Source organism: Scyliorhinus canicula, chromosome 17 (genome assembly GCF_902713615.1).
Source record: "Scyliorhinus canicula chromosome 17, sScyCan1.1, whole genome shotgun sequence".
Lineage (NCBI taxonomy): Eukaryota > Metazoa > Chordata > Chondrichthyes > Carcharhiniformes > Scyliorhinidae > Scyliorhinus > Scyliorhinus canicula.
In genome coordinates this window covers 5,514,332-5,538,603 of record NC_052162.1, presented here as the reverse complement: position 1 = coordinate 5,538,603, position 24,272 = coordinate 5,514,332, and the positions used below count along the sequence as shown (strand labels likewise).

At 50.1% G+C, this 24,272-nt stretch overlaps 1 protein-coding gene across 1 annotated transcript in view; it reads left to right on the top strand.

Moving 5' to 3' along the window:
* The window catches only part of LOC119952384, a 397,406-nt gene that overhangs the window by 58,037 nt on the left and 315,097 nt on the right, over window positions 1–24,272 (top strand). Inside the window, exons 11-13 of the mRNA XM_038776091.1 lie at window positions 4,689–4,739; window positions 11,415–11,465; window positions 13,882–13,947. Of these exons, the coding sequence (XP_038632019.1) occupies window positions 4,689–4,739; window positions 11,415–11,465; window positions 13,882–13,947 (168 nt within the window). The remainder of the gene's footprint in view (window positions 1–4,688; window positions 4,740–11,414; window positions 11,466–13,881; window positions 13,948–24,272) is intronic.

Below are 24,272 nucleotides of genomic sequence, written 5' to 3'. Positions count from 1 at the left end.
CGTCCCCCAGGGTTGTGGTGACTAGGATGAAGCCCACCATTGTTGGTTGCATTGCAAAGTCCATTGACTGCAGGGGGTGAAAGTCAGACATATTAGCGAGGTTCCCCATGGTCCGCACCATGGTGTCGACGCCCTCAGCTATGCTCCTCAGTGACAGGGACATGCTCTGCAGCACCTCAGCAATGCCCACCTGGGACAAGGTCCGCAATGACACTACCATTCCTATCTGAGAGCGGGACATGCCCCTCAGAACCTCATCAAGGTCAGCCTGGTACTGGGTAACATCGCCCAGCGAGGCAGACATAATGCCGAGACCCTCAGCCATGGCCGTCACCGACTGCGCAACACCTCGGACACTTTTACTAATGGTGCCAACATCGTGCCCCAGTTACACCAGCATACATTGCTGGTGACATCTCCCTCGACTGTAGCCCTAGGGACTCCTCCAATCAGCTATGGATCGCCTGCGGTGTCGCGACGTCTCCCTCTGAATATCCCGGCCGCTCCCTACGTCTCCATCAGCTCCGGGAAAACCTCTTACATAATCTCAGCCTGAGGCTGGGACCCAGCTGGGTGCTGGGATCCAGCAGACCTCAGACCGCTGTCTCATTTTAGAAATAGTTTTATTCTCCTTTTTCACATTTTCTCCCATATTTACATCCACCAACAATAAACAATAATCAGCAACAGATATGTCAAACACCATAACAATAACAACGATCCCATCTTCCCACCAACCCCAAAACATCAGCCCGCATGTTTACATAAATAAATGACAAAAAGGAATCAGGGATTACCCATCGTCATCCTTAATACACACAGCCCCCCTCCCCCAACCCTCCCAATGTTCGATGTTATCCAGTTCTTGAAAGTATAAAATAAATAATGCCCATGACTTGTAGAATCCCACTGAGCTTCCCCTCAGTTCAAACTTAACCTTCTCAAGGGTCAAGTATTCCAACAGGTCCCCCCGCCACGCCAGGGCACAGGGTGGAGAGGCTGCTCTCCATCCCAGCAGGATCCGCCTTCGGGTGATCAACGAGGCGAAGGCTATGATATCTGCCTCCGCACCCGTTTCCAACCCTGGCTGGCCCGACACCCCGAATATGGCCTCCTGGGGACCCGGGTCCACTTTCACCACCTTGGAAACTACCCTAAAAACCTCCCTCCAGTACTCCTGTAGCTTTGGACAGGACCAAAACATATGAACGTGATTAGTAACCCCCCCCCCCCCGCCCGGCAACGCTCAAAAACATCTACCCCTTCAAAGAATCATCCTCGCCCTCGTGAGGTTTGCTCTGTATACTACCTTCAGCTGTATCTGCCCCAACCTCGCACACGAGGTAGAGGCATTTACTCTCCGGAGCACCTCATACCAGAACCCCTCCTCCATATCCTCTCCCAACTCTTCCTCCCACTTTGCTTTGATCCCTTCCAGTGGTGCCTTCTCCTCTTCCAAAATAGCTCCGTAGACCGCTGACACTACCCCCTTCTCCAGTCCCCCTGTCGTCAGCACCTCCTCCAGCAATGTGGAGGCCGGTCCCTCCGGGAAGCTCTGTATCTCCTTCCTGGCAAAATCCCGAACCTGCATGTATCTAAACATTTCTCCCTGCTCCAGCCCATACTTCGCTTCCAGCTCCTTCAATCCTGCAAACCCACCCCCAAGAAAAAAATCTTTTCGCGTTTTAATCCCCTTCTCTTCCCATTTCCAAAAACTTCTATCCCACTTCCCTGGCTCAAATCTGAGGTTCCCCCGAATCGGCATTTCCCTTGACCCTGCCCCAACCTGAAGTGTTGGCGAAACTGCCTCCAAATTCTCAGTGAAGCTATTATTACCGGACTCCCTGAATATTTCCCCAGAGCTATCGGGAGCGGCACTGTTGCTAGTGCTTTCAGTCCCGACCCCCTGCACAAACTCTCCTCCATTCTGACCCACTGGGAATCAACCCCTCTGACCCAGCTCCGCACCTTCTCCACATTCGCCGCCCAGTAATAGTACATCAGGTTCGGGAGACCCAAACCCCCTGCCTGCCTTCTCCTCTAGCAGCACCTTTCTCACTCTGCGGACTGCTGTCTCACCTGGGGGTTCCTAACTCCACCTGATGTACATCAGCAGCAGTGTGGTGCTCACCAGATTGTGCCCCAGACGCTTGACCACTGACATTTCCCACTGAGGTGCGTGTCTCTGGGCTGGTGGAGGGTGGGGATGACGGCTGTGACACCTCAATCGAGTCTTCCTCAGAGCTGTTCTGCGAGGTGATCTCCTTGGAGGCTGGAGAGCCACTCAGGATGGGCCATCGGCTGGAGGACCTGCGGGAGAATGGACATGTGGTCAGTGGGAGGGATGGGTCAGTCAGTCAATAACAACTGATGTTTGCCAGGTCCTTTGGCTGGGGCCTGGTGCTTCCTCACCTTGCGGCATCTGTCAGCCTCTGCATTGGTGACCCCTCTGTCCTCAGCCACACCAGTCACCTCCAGAGTCCTCTCCTGGAATGAGGTGAGGATTCTTCCATCCTGCACCTCACCGCCAGTCTGGGCCCTCTCCCGATGGTTGTAGGAGAGATTTTCCTGAGGAGGCAGAGAAAGGACATTGCTAACCACGCATGGTTCACAGTGATGGGAGGGGGTGCCAGCAAATTGGCTGGCTTCATTTGCGGCGAGAAGCCTGTGGGGCCTGGTTAAGTGGACCAATTAACATTGAATAGCGTTGCCGGCCTTGTTGGGCCGCGCGCCGGGAAGCTCGCGACAGTTCTCGCTCGCTACAACACTGAAATCTTTCCAGAGAATCGCGCCTTTGTTTTTGAAACAGGGGGTGTAACATTTGAAATTCTTCAGTTCGCTGCCACTACCCTGTTTCAAAGGAGGATTTTAAGATTGTGACCAGTGTCTCTGCAATTTACACCCTTATTTCCCTTCAAATCTTCAGCTCCAACCCATCTTGTACTGATAAATAATCAGCTTTTAATACAGCCAGTTTATCAAATAACTCCTTTGTATCATTTTTATAGTCCATCAAGTTTGTCAACTACATCATCTTTCGCCATGACTTGCAACATCTTCTTCCTTGGTAAAGACAGATGAAAAATATTCCGTTAGGACCTCAGCCATTCTCTGATTGGATAAATCTCTCTTTGGCTCCTAATTGTCCCACTCCTCCTTTTACTGCCTTTTTTTACTGTCCCGAAGCCAAGAGAAGACTTTAAGATTCCGTTTTATATTAGCTGCCAGTTTCTTCTCGTACTCTCCCTTTGCTTCTCATTTCTTCTCTCATTGTTCGTCTGAACGTAACCAGGTTCTCATCTGTAATATCAGCTTGACGGGCGGGAATCTCCGGTCTCCGACACGATCGGCTGGGGAATCCCCGTTTGTGCAAAAATAGGGGCGGTGCTGCTTTTGCGATGCTCCACCCCCTCCCAAAACGTTGTACTCACAGAGTACGCCACATGACATCGGGACTGCCTCAGGACTTCACCCGAGGCCCCTCTCCCGAGGCCCATCTCCCGAGGCTCCTCCCCGATGCCCCTCCCCCGATGCCCCTCCCCCGAGGCCCCTCTCCCGAGGCCCATCTCCCGAGGCTCCTCCCCCAATGCCCCTCCCCCGATGCCCCTCCCCCGATGCCCCTCCCCCGTTGGGCTGAGTTCCTGACGGCGAGGAACACTTATCCTATTGTTTCTCAGGGACCCGGCGTGGCGGCTGCGCACTGAGTTCAGTGCCGCCACAGTTTGCGAGGCGGGGGGGGGGTGGGTGCCGTTCTGCGGGCAAGGGGGGCTTTGGCGGGTGATGGGGGCACTGGGGGGGGACTGTCCGGGGGTGGCGGACTTGCTCAAAGGGGAGCAGTTTTTGGTAGGCCGGGTTCACGTGTGCCCGGCCCCACGTTGCAAGCCGCGGCCGCAGCAGGCCAGCACCATGCGCGGCCACAGACCCAGCAATTCTCCGGCCATATCCACAGCTAAAGCCGGGGACTCTGCGCTGCGTGCCTGCTAGCACCCCACCAGACGGAGGATTGGTGCAGCTTTTGCGCCATTTTACGGGCTTAAACCACTACTGTTCCCACGCCGGCGTCAGCACTTAGTCTTCAAATCGGAGAATCCAACCCGACATCTTTCATATGCACCTTTTTCCCGCTTTTTCTTACTGCCATCTCTTTCATCAACCCTACTGTTAATTGTCCTGCCTTTCTCCCTCGTGGGAATGTATCTCAACTGTACCCAAAATATCTCCTCTTGAAGACCAGCCCATTATTATGTTACACTTCTGCCTGTCAATCTTCAATTTCAATTTATCTGGTCCAGGTCTGTTCCGGCCCGACTGAAATTGCTCCCCCACCCCTTCCCAAATCAATTGTTTCCATTCTGGATCATTCTTTGTCTTTTTCTATAGCTAATCCAAACCTTTTGTTGCAATGATCACTATTGCCTCAATGCTCCCGACCAGCACCTGTCCATTTGACTCAGTCCATTCCCTGAACCAGATGCAGCAATGGCTCTGCCCTCACTGCGTGGGAAAATAATGAACAAGGTAATTGTCCTGAACTCACTTCAACAAGAGGAGTGAGCTTGGAAAATGTGGAGAAGATCCAATATGATTTGAGATTTCAAGTCAAGAATTGCTATCAGAACATTTCTAATTTGTAATAGATTACACCAACAGATTTTCTTAACGAAGGTATTTTTGGAATGTTCAAACAGAACCGACTGAAACACAGACGACAGCGGAGAAGCCAACAACCGCAACAAAAGGTAAATATCCAACTCGGCGTCATTGATTTGGCAAAGTAAATGTAATAATAATCTTTATGTTTTATTAGATGCATGTTGTAGATGTGCAATGACTGAGCATGATTCAGAGGAAGCAGAGTGAAAGAGAAAGTGATTAATTGGTTCAAGTGAAGGGGCAAAGATTCATGGTGCTGAGAATGGGAGAGTATGAGGGAAGAGGAGGAGAGGAAAAAGTAAGGTAGACGGGGAAAAGTGGAGGGCTATCATAGATTATCATAGAATTTACAGTGGAGAATGAAGCCATTCAGCCCATCGAGTCTGCACCGGCTCCTGGAAAGAGCACTCTGCCCAAGGTCAACACCTCCACCCTATCCCCATAACCCAGTAACCCCACCCAACACTAACGGCAATTTTGGACTCTAAGGGCAATTTATCATGGCCAATCCACCTAACCTGCACATCTTTGGACTGTGGGAGGAAACCGGAGCACCCGGAGGAAACCCACACACACACGGGGAGCATGTGCAGACTCCGCACATACAGTGACCGAGGCCAGAATCGAACCTGGGACCCTGGAGCTGTGAAGAAATTGTGCTGTCCACAATGCTACCGTGCTGCCCCTTCAGGTGATGTCCTGAGGCTATCTGTAGTAATCCACGGGAGGCAGGAGTTCCGTCACCACACCAATATTTATTTACAATAACGATATTACAGGAGCAGCTACAAACAGTGCTGCTGGCAGTCCAGTCAACTTAAGACTGGCTCACAAAGCCAACACAGGTGATTATATGGGCCCCCTCAATGAGCTATCATTGAGGGAGCTCATACTCCAATTGGCCAACCAATAAAGCCATTTGGAGTTCATTACCCCCCCCCCCCCAAGGTCCGAGGAATTCCTGCCAGCTGGCATTCCTCTGAGCTTCTTCCTGCTCCTCATGTCTGGGTCTGTCACCTCTGTGTCGTCCGTCGGGTCGTTCTCCGAAGTGGGCGGGGTGTACCTTATAGGTGCCCGTCTTTTCCTTGACGACCTCCTTGGAAGTTGTTCGTCCTCCTCCTCGGGGAGAGGTGTCGCGGCGGCTTCGTCGAGTGTGTCCATCTCCGATTCTGATGACTGGATGGCGGGGTCTGGAGAAATTGCTCGTGGCTGGGGTGTGGGTATCCTTTCCGTCTGGGCTATCCCAGCTTGAGGCGGTCCTGCTTCGCCTGCTTCCAGGTGTGGTTCCGCTGCCCTTATTTGGTCTAGGTGTTTCTTCAGCACCTTACCTCCTATTGAAACCTCAGAGGATATGGGCCCTGTTTGGGACTCTACCGTGCCTTTGACCCACATTGGTCCATTCCCATAATTCTTGACCCAAACCGGTGCCCCCACCTGGAAATGTCTCTGCTGCCGACTATTATCATGCCCCCTGCGTTGGGCCTCCTGTTGTTTCTCCACTTTCCCCGTTAAATTTGGGAAAAGGAGACTTAGCCTCGTTCGCAGCCGCCTTCTCATTAAGAGTTCAGCTGGCGGTATGCCCGTTGTGGAATGCGGTGTGGTCTGTAATCAAACAGCCAGCGGGAGAGCTTTGTGACTATAGACGCTGCCGGCTGCTTCTTGAGTCCCGCTTTAAGTGTCTGGACCGCTCTCTCTGCCAGGCCGTTGGTTGCTGGATGGTAAGGGGCCGTTTTGATGTGACGGACTCCGTTTTCGTTCAGGAATTTTCCAAATTCCCCACTTGTGAATGCCGTTCCGTTGTCCGACACCAATACCTCCGGACGTCCATGTGTTGCGAACGAGGCCCTGAGCTTTTCAATTGTCGATGCTGTGCTTGCCGTGTTTACCCGGTGGACGTCCAACCATTTGGAGTGGGCGTCCACTATCACCAAAAACATTGAGCCCATGAAAGGGCCGGCGTGGTCAATATGCAGGCGGGTCCATGGTCTGCCTGGCCATTCCCACGGGTGCAATGGCGCTGCTGGTGGTACTCTTCGCCCCTGTTGGCACTCCTGGCACCGACGTACCAAGGCTGCTATGTCTGTGTCCAAACCTGGCCACCAAACGTAGCTTCGAGCTAGCATCTTCATTTTAGACACCCCTGGGTGTCCGTGATGTAACTCAGTTAAGATTGCCTGACGGCCCTGAGCTGGGACTATTACCCGGGCTCCCCATAATAGGATACCGTCTTCTACGGTTATTTGATCCCTTCTGCTCCAGTATGGGTGCATCTGGGGCTCCACTGGTCTTTCCAGTTCCCATGTTAGCAGTAAATGTTTCATCTTGGCTAAAACTGGGTCTTTTTGCGTCCACAACCGAATATGTTGTGCGTCTACTGGTAGGGTGTCCAAAAAATTTAGAGTCATTACTGTCTCCTCTACTTTTGGTATTTGCGGCAGAGTGTCTGGGAGGGGAAGTCTGCTCAAAGCATCTGCATGTGCTATTCCCGGTCTGTGCTCCAGAACGTATCTATACGCCGCCAGTAGCAACGCCCAGCGTTGGATTCTAGCTGATGCAATCGGGGGTATTGACTTGTCTTCTTTTAATAACCCTAATAACGGCTTATGGTCCGTCACTATGGTGAATTTCCGCCCGTACAGATACTGGTGAAATTTTTTTACTGCGAATATCACCGCCAGTCCTTCCTTCTCGATTTGGGCGTACTTCCTCTCAACCATCCCAACAGCATGTGGCGTACACCCCGATGATGCCGTTTTGGAGGTGGCTATGAATGTTGTGTCTGGAACAGGGAAAGTTGTGAACAGGGACTGAGAACGGCATGGGATGGTGCAAGGAAGCCGAGACAAAATCTTTTGCAGGGTAGAAGGTTGTCTTGAGTTAACTTTTGCTGCAACCACAGCTGATGTCCTTCAACCGCGTTGTTTGTTCGTCCCTGTTAGTTGCTGGTGCATTTTTGTACCTTACATTGATAAAGATCATTCGCAGTCAGAAAAGTTGTTAACTGTTTTGCCCTTTCCGATGATGGTACTTGTCAGTATCCCCGAATTAACTCAATTTTCATATTACGCACTGATTTTTCAACTCTTTCGATGCGATCTTCCAGCTGCAGAATGGGACATAAATCCACCGTTGCTAGTGTATACTTTGCAGTAATCATTATACAGGGTGGAATTCTCCATTTCCTGACGATGATATTGTAATTAGCCATCTGGCGGAGAATCCCTGTTAACGGCCAAATCGGGAGCGGCTCCTGTTTTCGGATGCCCCGCCACCTCCAAAATAGCGTCATCGGGGAGTACGCCGCACGCCGTTGGGACGGTCTCAGGGCGTCACCTGACGGCCCTCCCCTGATGCTCCGCCCCCGATAGGCGGAGTTCATGACAGTGCGGATCACTTCTGCTCTCAGTTTTCGTCAGCCTCGCGTGGCGGCTGCGAACTATGTCCAGCGCCGGCACAGTCAGGGGGGTGGAGAGCTGTGCCATGGCCAGGGGGGTTTCAGCAAGGGCTGGGGCGACTGGTGGGGGGGGGGGGGGTGTCCAGGGGGGCACTACCTGGCAGGTCGGGTGGTCATTGTTATATGGTGTGACCACTGCAGGTCATCGCTGTGCACATGCGTAGCCATGGACACAGACATTCTCCAGCAGTTTTTGGCACGGGAGCCGGGAGTTTTACCCGGAGCCGCTGCTCGCCCCTCACCGGTCCCGGAATCAGTGAGGGTTCGGCGCCGATTTTGGCATCGTCGAACGCCACATTTCCCACGCCGGCATCGGCATTTGGCTGCAAAATTGGAGAATCCAGCCCACAGTCTTTATGATCCATCTGGTTTTGATACCATTACAATGGGTGAACTCCAATTGCCATGGCTGGATTCTATTATGTCATTTTGTAGCATAATTGCAATTTCTTTCTGCACTTGAGCCCAGCTTTATTGGATTCGGTCAATATGGACAATGCCTGAACTATGTCCCCCACAATAAACAAAATGTGATGGGCTGGTCAGGGCTGGCAGAAGAGGGAGGCGCAGGGAGTCGGCAGGAGGGTGGGATGGGCGAATGTTGGGCTTGCCTCAGGATCCCAGTTCACCCCTGCCTTGTCCCATCCCTCTTCTCCCTTCCCCCACCGCGGCCACCTCAAGGACCCGATAGGACCGCGTGATGGAACGGCCAGCTCACATGCAGGGATCACCCAGGTGGACGGTGGACAGTGCTAACGTGGGCAGGAATCAGACGTTGTCAAATGATGCGAAGCACGGAGCTCATTGCAGAGCGGGTCGTCATCATCCCCCATCCAATGGACTAGACCCGTTGTTACTGCCAACCCAGGTGGGGGGGGTCCTGTCCGCTGGGGCTCGAAGGGGGCCTGTCCGCTGGGGGAGGGGGGCTGTCCACTGGGGAGTGGGGTGGGGTGTGGGCTGTCTGCAGGGGGAGGGGGGTGACTTAAAGAGGTCAGGAATCGTCGAGTGTGCCAGGATGAAGATGTCGTGTACGCTGCCCGGGTATTGGGCACTGACGTGTATGATGCTCAGCTCATGGTCACACACCAGCTGCACGTTCATCGAGTGGAGCCCCTGTCGGTTTGTGTAGCGTGCCCTGTCATGGGCCGGCGTTAGTGGGGTGCCAAGCATCCCGTTGATCACCCCCTGGACCCGGGGCATCTCAGCAATGACGGTAAACCTCTCTGCCCCGGCATCCTGGTGGACTTGGCCCGCGTTGAATTTGATAGATTGTGGTGACTGGACATTTTGGGCCTCCGTCACGGCGTGGATGCACCTGTGTGAGATTCAGGAGAGGGTCCTCACTCAGCACCTGGAAGGATCCCGTGGCATCGGGGTTCAGGGTGACTGCCACCTTGACGGCCACCAGGAGTAGGTGTCCTTCCCCATTCCCGCGTGCTGCCAGGTGTGCCATCACCTGGCAGGTACCCTCCCTCTGCTCAGCTGGAGTCTTTGGCATGCCCAGCCAAGCAGGTCCTCGAATGACAGGTACTGCCAGTATACACAAGGCATCATGTGGTGCCTCCTTCCCACCTCCTCCTCTGCCTGTTGGGCATCTGGCTCTCCATCCTCACCGGCTGCCTCCTGTTCCTCCGCAGCAGGCTCTGCTGCTGCAGGGTCCTCCCCGAGCAGCTCCAACTCGTACAGCCTCACTGCGTCCCCCAGGGTTGTGGTGACTAGGATGAAGCCCACCATTGTTGGTTGCATTGCAAAGTCCATTGACTGCAGGGGGTGAAAGTCAGACATATTAGCGAGGTTCCCCATGGTCCGCACCATGGTGTCGACGCCCTCAGCTATGCTCCTCAGTGACAGGGACATGCTCTGCAGCACCTCAGCAATGCCCACCTGGGACAAGGTCCGCAATGACACTACCATTCCTATCTGAGAGCGGGACATGCCACGCAGAACCTCATCAAGGTCAGCCTGGTACTGGGTAACATCGCCCAGCGAGGCAGACATAATGCCGAGACCCTCCGCCATGGCCGTCACCGACTGCGCAACACCTCGGACACTTTTACTAATGGTGCCGACATCTTGCCCCTCCCCCGATGCTCCCCCCCAAGGCCCTCTCCTGAGGCCCCTCCCCCGATGGCCCTCTCCCGAGGCCCCTCCCCCGATGCTCCCCCCCAAGGCCCTCTCCTGAGGCCCCTCCCCCGATGGCCCTCTCCCGAGGCCCGTCCCCCAATGCCCCTCCCCGATGCCCCTCCCCCGATGGGCTGAGTTCCTGACGGCGAGGAACACTTATCCTATTGTTTCTCAGGGACCCGGCGTGGCGGCTGCGCACTGAGTTCAGTGCCGCCACAGTTTGCGCGGCGGGAGGGTGGGAGCCGTTCTGCAGGCAAGGGGGGCTTTGGCGGGTGATGGGGGCACTGGTGGGGGACTGTCCGGGGGTGGCGGACTTGCTCAAAGGGGAGCAGTTTTTGGTAGGCCGGGTTCACGTGCGGCCGGCGCCACGTTGCAAGCCGCGGCCGCAGCAGGCCAGCACCATGCGCGGCCACAGACCCGGCAATTCTCCGGCCATATCCACAGCTAAAGCCGGGGACTCTGCGCTGCGTGCCTGCTAGCACCCCACCAGCCGGAGGATTGGTTCAGCTTTTGCGCCATTTTTCGGGCTTAAACCACTACTGTTCCCACGCCGGTGTCAGCACTTAGTCTTCAAATCAGAGAATCCAACCCGTCATCTTTCATATGCACCTTTTTCCCGCTTTTTCTTACTGCCATCTCTTTCATCAACCCTACTGTTAATTGTCCTGCCTTTCTCCCTCGTGGGAATGTATCTCAACTGTACCCAAAATATCTCCTCTTGAAGACCAGCCCGTTATTATGTTACACTTCTGCCTGTCAATCTTCAATTTCAATTTATCTGGTCCAGATCTGTTCTGATCCGACTGAAATTGCTCCCCCACCGCTTCCCAAATCAATTGTTTCTATCCTGGATCATTCTTTGTCTTTTTCTATAGCTAATCCAAACTTTTTGTTGCAATGATCACTATTGCCTCAATGCTCCCGACCAGCACCTGTCCATTTGACTCAGTCCATTCCCTGAACCAGATGCAGCAATGGCTCTGCCCTCACTGCGTGGGAAAATAATGAACAAGGTAATTGTCCTGAACTCACTTCAACAAGAGGAGTGAGCTTGGAAAATGTGGAGAAGATCCAATATGATTTGAGATTTCAAGTCAAGAATTGCTATCAGAACATTTCTAATTTGTAATAGATTACACCAACAGATTTTCTTAACGAAGGTATTTTTGGAATGTTCAAACAGAACCGACTGAAACACAGACGACAGCGGAGAAGCCAACAACCGCAACAAAAGGTAAATATCCAACTCAGCGTCATTGATTTGGCAAAGTAAATGTAATAATAATCTTTATGTTGTGTTAGATGCATGTTGTAGATGTGCAGTGTAAAGCTGACTGAAATACAATTAACAAAGGTTTTATAAAACAAGCCACCCGGGTCGTTTCCAGCCTACGTGATGACAAGATCACCGGAACACCAACAAGAAATGGGGAGAATCTAAAAGACGGGGGAAGGGTGCCAAACATCAGTTAGCTGGGTCGGTTTTTGAAAAGATTGCTCAGAAAGACAAAGGTGAGGGAGAATGAGGTTGAGCTGTTATAGTCCATTGAAGTTAGTGGAGTTACAGCAGAAGGATCCGGAATTTAATTCGGCTGCATCTGACCGCTTATTCTGAAATGGAGGTCGGACACTTTCCAAAGTGTTCTCACCTGAAGGACAGTGGGCTAACGAAGAAATAGCGACCACCTCAAGTCCTTGCCAATGAGAAGTGGCCTGTAGGCTAACATTCCAGCTAGAGGTTGGAATGAAATATTGAGAATGGCTCATGAAATTCCAATGGCTGGACATTTGGGAATTAGGAAAACTCAAGTTAAGATACAAAAAACTGTCTACTGGCTTGGACTACATGAAGATGTTGTTAAATTTGGTCAGACATGCCACACGTGACAAGTAAGACCATAAGAAACAGGAATAGGAGTAGGCCATTCAGCCCTTTAAGTCTGCTCCACCATTTACTAAGATCATAGCTGATCTAACACTCCCTATGTACATTTTCCTGCCTTATCTCTGTAACCCTTAATCCCCCTACTGATTAAAAACCAATCTTTGGATTGTATTTTGTTTATTGTCTCGGCTTCCTTGTCCCATCCCATGCCGTTCTCAGTCCCTGTTCACAACTTTCCCTGTTCCAGACACAACATTCATAGGCACCTCCAAAACGGCATCATCGGGGTGTACGCCACATGCCGTTGGGATGGCCTCAGGACATCACCTGAAGGGGCAGCAAGGTAGCATTGTGGATAGCACAATTGCTTCACAGCTCCAGGGTCCCAGGTTCGATTCCGGCCTCGGTCACTGTCTGTGCGGAGTCTGCACGTTCTCCCCGTGTGTGTGTGGGTTTCCTCCGGGTGCTCCGGTTTCCTCCCACAGTCCAAAGATGTGCAGGTTAGGTGGAATGGCCATGATCAAATGCCCTTAGAGTCCAAAATTGCCCTTAGTGTTGGGTGGGGTTACTGGGTTATGGGGATAGGGTGGAGGTGTTGACCTTGGATAGGGTGCTCTTTCCAAGAGCCGGTGCAGACTCGATGGGCCGAATGGCCTCCTTCTGCACTGTAAATTCTATGAATTCTATTTATCCCTGTGCTAAACCAGCCCCTAAAATGCTTCTGGCAGCGATGGGATTCGAACCCTACACCCCCGCAGAGACTGGAGCCTTAATCCAGTGCCTTAGACCGCTCAGCCACACTTGACCTTCCTCACCTGAGGAAGGAGCAGCGCTCTGAAAGCTAGTGATTGGAAACAAACCTGTTGGACGTTGACCTGGTGTTGTAAGACTTCTTGCTGTGCTCACCCCAGTCCAACGCCGGCATCTCCTTCTCTCACTGGAAGAGACTTCTATACCTGGGGTCTTGATTCCAGGGGATGGTCCATTGGTGGCCTCACCACTGCCTGTTTGGCTTGTGATTCAGAAAAAGAGGCACCGAGGGTCTCAACAACTCCAGGCAACACCCCGGACACCACAACAAGATTCCTCCTTATATTCCTGTTATGGGAAGTTAAAATGACATTGTTCTATTCCAACTTGAAAAATTGATTTAAAAAACTAATTATTGTATAAAATCTATGCTGGAGCTTAATGTGAAGTCTCTCAACAAAATACGACTGACAGTCTTGACATCAAATGAGGCCAAGAACATGGGCGGCACGGTGGGTTTGTTAGCACTGCTGCCTCACAGCGCCAACTGTCTGTGCGGAGTCTGTACTTTCTCCTCGTGTCTGTGTGGGTTTCCTCTGGGTGCTCCGGTTTCCTCCCACAGTCCAAACTATATGCAGGTTAGGTGGATTGGCCATGATAAATTGCCCCTTAGTGTGCAAAGATGTGCAGGTTAGGCAGGGTTATGGGGTTACAGGGATAGGTGGGCGAGTAGATCGTGGGAGGGCGCTCTTTCAGAGGGTCGATGCAGATTTGATGGGCCGAATGGCCTCCTTCCATACTGCAAGAATTCTATGATTCTCTAGCAACAGCAGATACAACAGATATTGTGGGTAAATGTTGACATTTCTAAAATAAATGTTCCTATTGACACTGCCTGACTTAGGGGAGTATCAATTCTATTTGAATTGCAAGTTCCCATCGACTCAACATTTTTTGTAATTTATGGTGGATGACCATTTGCTGACACAGATTGTTTTTTTTTATGTCCGTACAGCAATACAGTTTGTAACCCCTAAAAAGAAACGAACCAAAGAGAAGCCAACACATAAACCAACCCCAGGTAAACATCTAGCTCATTTTGTTTGCTAATTTAAACATCAGTTACAGATCTGCTGTGATGGAGCATGATTCAGGTGAAGCGGAGTGAGAAAGCGTGCAGGCAAGGGGAGGGCAAGGGAGAAGAGAGGGGCAAAGAGGGAGCAGGAACTTGAGGAAAGAAGAGGGAGGTATGACGAGAAGATTATTTCTCTTTCATGGGATATTGCTGGCTGGGTCAGTCCATGTTGTGTAGGTACACCCACAGTGCTGGTAGGGAGTGTGGGGAGGGGGGGGGGGGGGTTACTCACTGCTGTGGCTGCTTTTCTCTTATTGCCCTTTGTCTCTTCTGGATCTCCTTCTCGCCCTGTGCCTTCTTTAGTGTCTTCTCTCCCCGCCCCTCACTTCCCGTTCTCCTCCCGCCCACACACAACTCATTGGCTGCTGGTTACAAACAGATCTTCGGAACAAGTTGGTGATTAGCCTCTACGTTTTGTGGAAGCCTTTTTCCGATTCTCTAATGGTGTGTCGTTTATTTTTTCGAGCCTGAGAAATTCTGCCACGTCAGACAGCCAATGTGAGGTGATAGACTTTGGAAGGAGTAATGTAACAGTATCGAATGAAAGGTCTGACAGTGGGAAGTTCCGGGTAACAAAGGGGCCTTGGCGTGTTTGTCATAGATCTCTGAAGGCAGAAGGGCAGGTTAATAGGGTGGTGAAAAAGGCACATGGGACACTTACCTTTATCAATTGAGTAGATTACAAAAGCAGGGAGGTCATGTTGGAGTTGCAGAGAACTTTGGTGAGGCCACAGCTGGAGTACTGTGTGCAGTTCTGGTCGCCACATTATAGGAAGGATGTGATTGCACTGGAGGGAGTGCAGAGGGGATTCACCAGAATGTTGCCTGGGATGGAACATTTAAGTTATGGTTGGATAGCCTTTCACTGGAGCAGAGAAGATTGAGGGGGCGACCTGATCGAGGTGGACAAGATTATGAGGGGCATGGACAGGGTGGATAGGGAGCAGCTGTTCCCCTTAGTTGAAGGGACACAAGTTCAAGATGAGGGGCCGGAGGTTTAGGGGGGATATGAGGAAATCTTTTTTACCCACAGAGTGGTGATGGTCTGCAATGCACTGCGTGGGAGGGGGGGTAGAGGCGGGTTGTCTCGCATCCTTTAAAACGTACCTGGATGAGCACTTGGCATCTTAACATTCAAGGCTATGGACCAAGTGCTGGCAAATGGGATTAGATGGGCAGGTCAGGTATCTTTCATGCATCGGTGCAGCCTCGATGGGCCGAAGGGCCTCTTCTATTCTGTGTGATTCTGCAGCCTTGGATGGGGCTGCCAATTGCCAGCTGAGCAGGAGTCTCTGGCAGGCAATCGGGGAGGCAAAGGCCAGGGTGCCCACACCTCTCTCCATGAAGAATTCTGGATGTTCTGAAAGCCCGAAGACAGCTGCCAGCGGGCAAGGCTCCACCCTCACCCCCAACCCCTGGACATGGCCTCGAAGAAGGACGTCCAGTACCCAACACGTCTGAGGTGTGGTTAGTCAGGCCACTTTGGCACCGCTCACATTTGTCCTCCACCTCTGGGAAGAACCCACTTATCCTTGTCCTGGTTAGGTGGGCCCTGTACACCACCTTTAGCTGCATTCGACTGAGCCCTGTGCACGTGGAGGTGAAGTTTTCCCTGTGCAATGCTTCGATCCCCCGACCCCCCCCCCCCCCCCCCCCCCCCCCCCCCCCATCTCCCTGCCTAACCCCTCCTCTCAATTCTTTCTTGTTTCGGTCAGCGGTGAGCGTACCTCCTCCAGTAGTTGTCCATACATGCCTGCTCAGATCCCACCCTCTAGTACGTCCATGTTGAGTAAACTGTCTAATAGTAAGTGTCTGGGCGGATGTCATTGTCTCCATGTGGAAGTTTTTGATTTGATTATATCTCAGCTCATTCCCTTTCGGGAGCTGGAATTTGTCCGCGCGTTCCCCCAGGGTGGCTACCCTGCCTTCTACGTACATGTCTCCTTCCACCAGGGTCCCTTTGTCTTGAATTCAAATTGTGAAGGAGGCATCCATTGTCGTGGGGGAGAACTTGTGATTTTTACAGACGGGAGCCGTACCATGTTCTCAGGGCGGCTCCTACCACTGTGCTCTTTGAGTCTCTGGCTGGGGAGATGGGTGTGAGGTTGTGGCCAGAGCACGGAGCGATGTCTCTATTCAGGTACTCTCCTCTGTGTTGACCCTTTCTACTCACGGTTCCTTCACCCATCCCCGTACTCTTTCTGTGCCACCCCCCCCCCCCCCCCCCCCGTGGTAGGTTCGGGAGGGCCAGGCCTCCCATCTTTATCCTTCTTTGTAGGTCCTTCTTAATCCTCTGGCTCCACCCCCCTCCCACACACTCACGCACGCACACACACACACACACACACACACACAAGCAGCACAATTAACTTAGCGAATGTGGTGAAGAAGGCCTTGGGGGTGAAGATCGGGAGGGATTGGAACAGGAAAGGAACTTGGGCAATACTTTCATCTTGATTGTCTGCACTCTTCCCGCCAGGGAGAGCAGGAGTGAGTTCCACCTCTGCAGGTCTCTTTTTTAACCCTCCACCAGACCCACCCGGTTCCATTTGTGTCCAGTCGTGGGCTACTGGGATCCCCAGGTATCGGAATTTGGGCTGGGTTAGCTTAACCAGCAGCCTCCCCAGCTCTGCTCCCCCACCCTGCGAGTTCACAGGGAAGATTTCGCTCGTGCCCTGGTTGAGTTTCTAGGGAGATGATCACCTCTGGCGTTCTCTCCCCGAATGGGGTCATGTTCATGTTCAGCAGGTGCTTCATGTTTGCTGTTAGTCATCTGCCCTAATCAAAGTCCGTCGGATCTTCCACAACTCTCCAGCCACCTTGACATAGCCTTTGCCAGGATCTTGGCGTCAGTGTTTCGGAGTGAAATGGGTCTGCAAGGCCCAAAGACTATCGGGTCTTTGTCCATTTTAGGGATTAGTGATCTCGAGGCCTGCACCAGCGTAGGCGGCAGGGTCCCTCTCGATAGCGAATTCGGCGAACATCTCCCGCAGGTGGGGGGGTTGGGGGGGGGGGGGGGGGGGGGGGGTGGGGTGAAATTTTTATTGAAGTCCGCCAGGAATCTGCTGGGTCCCAGTGCCTGCCCCGCATGCATGGAGTTGATACTCTCCATGACCAAAGGGTACTTACGAAAGGGGGGAATGGAAATTGTGAGCAGGGGGACAAGGAATGTTGTTGAAGGGTGTGTGGCCAGATGCCCTGATCAATTGGAGGAGGTGATGATCAGAATATTTCTCTTGCTCCATAGCACTGAACTTCTGCTAGTTATTTTATTCCTTGGAAGCAAGAGGAGAGGGGGAATGTGGAGGTCTGTCAGTTTTGATTTTGTGCTTCAGGTGATCGGAGGAATGTTTGTTTGATGAACTTCACTGGGCTGACTTCAGATGGAATTTCTGTCTATGCGGGAGTTCCAACTTTCAGAATATCAGGAACAGTATTTTGGGAAGCTGGTGTCTAAGTTCCTGTTGCACCAAGTAGAAACTTGAAAGAATGGATTGATGAAATACATTATGCAAAATATACACTGGAGCTGAATGCCAAGTCTCATTGCCACGGCACAATACCATTACAACTGAGACCTGCTGTTTGTAATTCCTGAGCCATGTGGAAACTTCAGGACACCTCATGTGTCTTGCGAGCTCACGTGTGTGGAAAGTGTCTCCAGCTATTTCAGCTGGATGTCCGAGCAGGATGAGTAGCTGGGAGCACTGTGGAGCAGCCAGAGGATGAGAGTTTCCTGGGTCAAATGCTCCAGGAGGTGAGTGTTTGGGATGGGAGGTGGGTGGCCTTCCAGCAGAGTAGGAAGAGGCAGGAAGTACAGGAGTGTTCAGAGTGTTTGCCTCTCAAACCGGTCTCGGCTTTGGAGATGTTCAAATTGAAGAGGAAGTAGGGCAATCAGATCCAATCGCCACCTGTTAACTGCAGAGCACTGCCTTTTGTGCCAGTTCATTGACCACCAGCCAAATCAATCAAACCAACTCCCAATCCATCTCTCTTTGGTGCCGGCAAGTCCATAACTCCAGTTTAAATCAGCACAGCTTTCCGGATTCATTTTCTTGCCTTAAAGGTACATGTCCATTAATCATCCATGGATCAAAATAATAACAGTAAAATAAATAAAAGAGGAAATAATGGAATAAATAGTAAATAAACAGATGTTACGACACCCTGGGCAATGCACGGTCAATTCCAGCCCCACTCATCCCCGAGTCACAACACAGGTGAATGAACCAATAATTCTTATTTAAAAACCCCAAATCTTTGACCCTTGGCTGCCCAATAATTACAGTCCTCAGGTTTGTAGGTGTCAAACACAATTACTGTTTATTTATGACTTGAACAAATATGAAACATACAGTGAATACAGCTTACCGTCAATGACTTAATGACTGACTCCCCCTTGAACTGGCTCAACTGCTACCCCCACACACAAGAGAGACAAACACAGAGGGTTGGAAAGGGGTAAAAAATAATAAGGATTAAGGTCAAAGGATGAGTTCTTGCTTCAGATGATGATTTCTCCAGTGCATTTTCTTCAGTGTGAGTGTGGATTAAAGTCTCTGGTCTACAGCCTGCAATGATTTTCTTTGCAGCTCAGCAGTATATCTTACGGATTTTTCAGGAGCAGCCTCTCTGCAGAGAGAGAGAGTTATCCAATTCTCACAGTGGCCTTTGGTTGAGAATTAACGGGACATTCCTGGAGTGAGTTGGTTCGATTCCTCCATCCAGCCTGTGGGTGAAATGAAAACACAAGACTTGCGACACTGAAAAGCACAGCAGTATGACCAGATCCAATCACCAGCTGCCACCGGGCAGAGCACCGCCCCTTTTGGCCAATTCATTGGCCATCAGCCAAATCAATCAAATCGAGTCATCACGTATCTCTCCTGCTGCTGCAATCCTAAGCTTTGATTTAAATACACAGGACACCTACAAGCTGCTTTTCCTTAAAGTCACAAGTCCACCAATCATCTGTAGATCAAAAATGCAATGGCAAAACAAAATTAAGGGGAAATAAGGGAATGAAGAGGGAACAAACCAGACGGACCCTAACATTTATTTGTAAATACACCTGTGTAAATACACCTGTGATGGATCAATTTTACTGAATTTCTGTCTTCCAGAAAGTCCAGCAACTATTCTTCAATCAGCGGCAGTGGACAGTGATCTGCACATAATACCGAGTTAATAGTTGTTCTAAAATCTCTACATAATCTCACTGAGCCATCACGTTTCAGTACAGGAACTATTGGTGGCGCCCAATCACTAGTAGCCACTGCTTCACTGACTCCTGTTTGGAGTAGCCTTTCTAGTGCTTCTTTGACTTTTGGTTTGATAACATTTTGGTGTGCTGTTTGGTTTGATCTTTAATTGTATGTCGACTCCGGTCATGGAGCCTAGTGAATCTTCAAACACCTTCTCATACTTCTCCAGAAGTTGTGGGCCATTCTTGGAATCCACTCGTTGATTTTCTGCTCATCAGTTGAGGTTAAGCTTTGCCAACCATAGCTCTACCAACTAAAACAGGAAAATTTCCACAATGTGAAGATTCAACTCTGTTGTTTGTCCATTTACTTCTACTTAAACCATTTTGCCTCCCGATAGTGGTATGACCTCTTCTGTGTGCGTCCTTCAGATCACATTTGGCACAGATACTTCAACTTTTGATTATAAATTGTCTGAGGTATCAACGATACAGCTGCACCTGTATCCACTTTCATTTTCATTTGGTGCCCATCAAGTTTTGGAAATGCCCAGAAACATTGCTGATTGCTCCTTACCGGCAAGACACCTTAGTTTCAACTCCTGAAGTTTCTTGGGTACGGTGTCTTCTGAGCGGGTCTTAAACTGTGTCTACTAATTTACAGACACGACTAGTCTGTTTAGCTGTGATATTTTACTTCCACATGTTTGGTGTTGACCAAGTTTTCTGAGCCCAACAGGCCTTGACAATATGGCTCTTTTTGCCTCAGTTCTTGTACTTATTTTCCCTGTCCCAACATTCCCCCGCATTTCCCCGCTGAGTGTACAACATGTGTACATCAATGACATGATTGTCTCTTTACAGCCTTGTTTCTTTTGGTATCCATTGTGCGGATCATTATTTCAGTCCCTATCTGTGAAGCTACCTTTGTTCCCAACTCCACAACTTCCACGGCAGTTTTGAGAGTTAAACCGTTACAGTCGTCAGCTTCCTCCGAATAGCTTTACTGCAGTGTCCACAAACCAGCCTATCACAAAGGGTATCATCAATTATTGCACCAAATTCACAGTATTTTGATAAACTTCTTAAAGTCGTTGTAGTAATCCACGGGAGGCAGGAGTTCCGTCACCACACCAATATTTATTTACAATAACGATATTACAGGAGCAGCTACAAACAGTGCTGCTAGCAGTCCAGTCAACTTAAGAATGGCTCACAAAGCCTACACAGGTGGTTATATGTGCCCCCTCAATGAGCTATCATTGAGGGAGCTCATACTCCAATTGGCCAACCAATAAAGCAAATTGGAGTTCATTACAGTCGCTATGAATTGTAAAATGCTTTCACTGTCTTCCTGACTATGGAGGTTGAACCAAAATAATTCTGCAATTAACAGTGGTCTTGGTGTGAAATGCCCTTCTAAAGTCTTAATTCGTTCGATGTGGGATTATCTCCTGGTTTTTTCTGGATGAACTAAAATTTTGTAGCAGCTACCAAACTGAGAATTGTCACGTCCTTTTGGTCCACCTGTCTTTGATTCGCTGTGAAGTGCAATTGCAACCTTTCCTTGTATGAGTTCCAGGTCTCACAGCCTTTATTAAATGCACCCTTGGCACTAATTATTCTCGCCGTTCCGGATCCCAGCTATAGAGTCGTCCAGCACAGAAAAGGCCCTTCGGCCCATCGAGTCTGCGCCGGTCAAAAATAACCACCTGACTATTCTAATCCCATTTCCCAGCACTTGGCCCATAGTCATGTCTGCAAGTCCACATCTAAATACTTGTTACATGTTCTGCGAGTCTCTGCCTCCACCTCCCTTTCAGGCAGCGAGTTCCAGACTCCCACCACCCTCTGGGTGAAAAGGCTTTCCCCACATCCCCTCGAAACCTCCTGCCCCTCACCTTAAATCTATGCCCCCTGGTCATTGATCCCTCCACCAAGGGAAAGGTTTCTTCCTGTCTACTCTACCTATGCCCCTCACAATTTTATACATCTCAATCACGTCCCCCTCCTCTGCTCCAAGGAAAACAACCCCAGTCTATCCAATCTCTCTTCATAACTAAAACTCTACAGGCCAGGTAACTACCTGGTAAATCTCCTCTGCACCCTTTCCAGTGCTTTAACATCCCTCCTATAATTTGGATTCCAGAACTGCACACAATACTCTAGCTGCAGCCTAACTAACGAATAAGGCTAACAAGATCTTTGCAAATTTTTACCGGGGCCTGGACACCTCTGGGCCCCTGGAGGGCGACTCTGAGACCAAACTGTTCCTTGACAGACTGGAAATACCGGTGGTGGGCGAGGAAGAGACATGGGCTGGAAGCACTGCTGGAGCTGGATTGCGACCATGGATGCATTAACGCCTCCAGCTCCGAGTGCCTTCGGCTCCACAGGGGAGCAAGGCAGGAGCGCCCGTTATCCCCACTCCTTTTCACACTGACCATCGCTCTGAGATCGGTGGAGTGGTGGCCGGGTCTTCGAAGAATGGGATACAGTGCAGCCTACCTACTCTCAAAAATGAATAGTTCCACATGACTCTCCGCGTCACTATAAATGTAACTACAGTCTCTGTATGTATACCAATGTAAATAAGGAAATGTGACTGTGGGACGAGGATCACAGACATTGCGACAACCTGTAAATAAAATGCCTTTTTGATTTTTTTTTCTTCTTTTTTCTCTTTCTTGTTCTCTCTTGTGTAAAGTTTGATATTGTGTTAAAACGCCAATAAAAATATAAGCTTACTTCGCCTGACGTGTTTGTGAGTCTGGTCCTGAAAATCTTTCCACTCTCCCCGCCGTCTCCACTGATTCTGTCACTGATTTATTTTTTTCAGAAATTTGTTTTCTTGCCTCAATCCACATCGCCAGTTTTCTCTTTTGAAATGAAATGAAATGAAATGAAAATCGCTTATTGTCACGAGTAGGCTTCAAATGAAGTTACTGTGAAAGGCCCCTAGTCACCACATTCCAGCGCCTGTTCAGGGAGGCTGGTACTGGAATTGAACCATGGTGCTGGCCTGCTTTCAAAGCCAGGATTTAGCCCTGTGCTAAACGAGCCCCTGCTATATCTATATCTCTATATTTTGCTATATCTCTGAGGTTTGCTGCAAAGAGAAGAGATATGGAGGTGCCCGCACTCTTGGATTCTTATAAACACAATGGGAGATTTTATTAGGGACATTGCTCATACTAACCGAGATGGACGACTTAAACCTGTGTAAACACTCTCTGCTCTCATCACAACAGGTGACTCTTCACCAGCAGCGATCCACATGTGCTGTGGATACAGGGGAGCCTGTAGACGTACTGTATACTTGGATTTCCAGAAAGCATTTGATAAGGTGCACGTCGCAGGTTATTGCAAAAATAAAAGTTCATGGTGTAGGGGGTAACATATTAGCTTGGATTGAAGATTGGCTGGGTGGCAGAAAGCAGAGAGTATGTACAAATTGGTCTTTTTCTGATAGGCAGGATATAATGAGTGGAGTCCTGCAGGGCATTGTGCTGGAGCAGCAACGTTTTACTATTTAGATCAATGACCTAGATGAGGGGAGTGAAGACATGGCCACTAAATTTGCAGACGACACAAAGATATATAAAGTAAAGTATGTTGTGAAGAAGACATGCAGAGTTTGCTGATGGTTAAATCAATTTTAAATTATCTTTAGTGTCGCAAGTGGGCTTACATTAACACTACAATGAGGTTACTGTGAAAATCCCCCAGTCGCCACATTCCGGCACCGTCTCGGGTACACAGAGGGAAAATTCAGAATGTCCAAGTCACCTAACAGCACGTCTTTCGGGGCTTGTGGGAAGAAACTGGAGGACCCGGGGGAAACCCACGCAGACACGGGGAGAATGTTCAAACTCCGCACAGACAGTGACCCAAGCCGCAAAACGAACCTAGGACCCTGACACCGTGAAGTAACAGTGCTAACCACTGTGCTACTGGGCCGCCCACAATTATAGATATATTGAGTGAGTGGACAAAATCTGGCAGATGGAATGTGGGAAAGTGTGAAGTTGTTCACTTTGGCAGGAAGAATAAAAAGGCGGAGTATTAATTAAATGGAGAAGGAGTGCAGAATGTTTAGGTGCAGAGCGATTTCGGTGTTCTCATGCATGAGTCACAACAGGTTATTTTGCATATGCAGCATGTAATGAAGAAGGCAAATGGAAGGCGATCCTTCAGAGGAATCGAACATAAAAGATGGATATTATGCTGCGGTTACGCAGGGCATCGGTGAGATTGTATCTGAAATACTGTGTACAGTTTTGGTCTCCTTGCATTGGTTCAAATCAGAGGAAGTTTACTAAATTGATACATGGAAGGAGTGGGTTGGTTTATGAGGATAGGTTGGGCAGACTGGGCTTGTATCCACTGGAGTTTAGAACAGTGCGAACATAGAACATAGAACATTCCAGCGCAGTACAGGCCCTTCGGCTCTCGCTGTTGCGCCGACCTGTGAAGCCCCTTTAAAGCCCATCTACACTATTCCCTTGTCGTCCATATGCCTATCCAATGGCCATTTAAATGCCCTTAGTGTTGGCGAGTCCACTACTGTCGCAGGCAGGGCATTGCACGCCCTTACTACTCTCTGAGTAAAGAACCTACCTCTGACATCTGTCCTATATCTATCTCCCCTCAATTCAAAGCTATGTCCCCTCGTGCTGGACATCACCATCCGAGGAAAAAGGCTCTCACTGTCCACCCTATCTAATCCTCGGATCACTTTGTATGCCTCAATTAAGTCACCTCTTAACCTTCTTCTCTCAAATGAAAACAGCCTCAAGTCCTTCAGCCTTTCCTCATAAGATCTTCCCTCCATACCAGGCAACATCCTGGTAAATCTCCTCTGCACCCTTTCCAATGCTTCCACATCCTTCCTATAATGCGGCGACCAGAACTGCACGCAATACTCCAAATGCGGCCGCACCAGAGTTATGCATAATTGCAACATGACCTCATGGCTCCGAAACTCAATCCCTCTACCAATAAAAGCTAACACACCGTATGCCTTTTTAACAAACCTCTCAACCTAGGTGGCAACTTTCAGTGATCT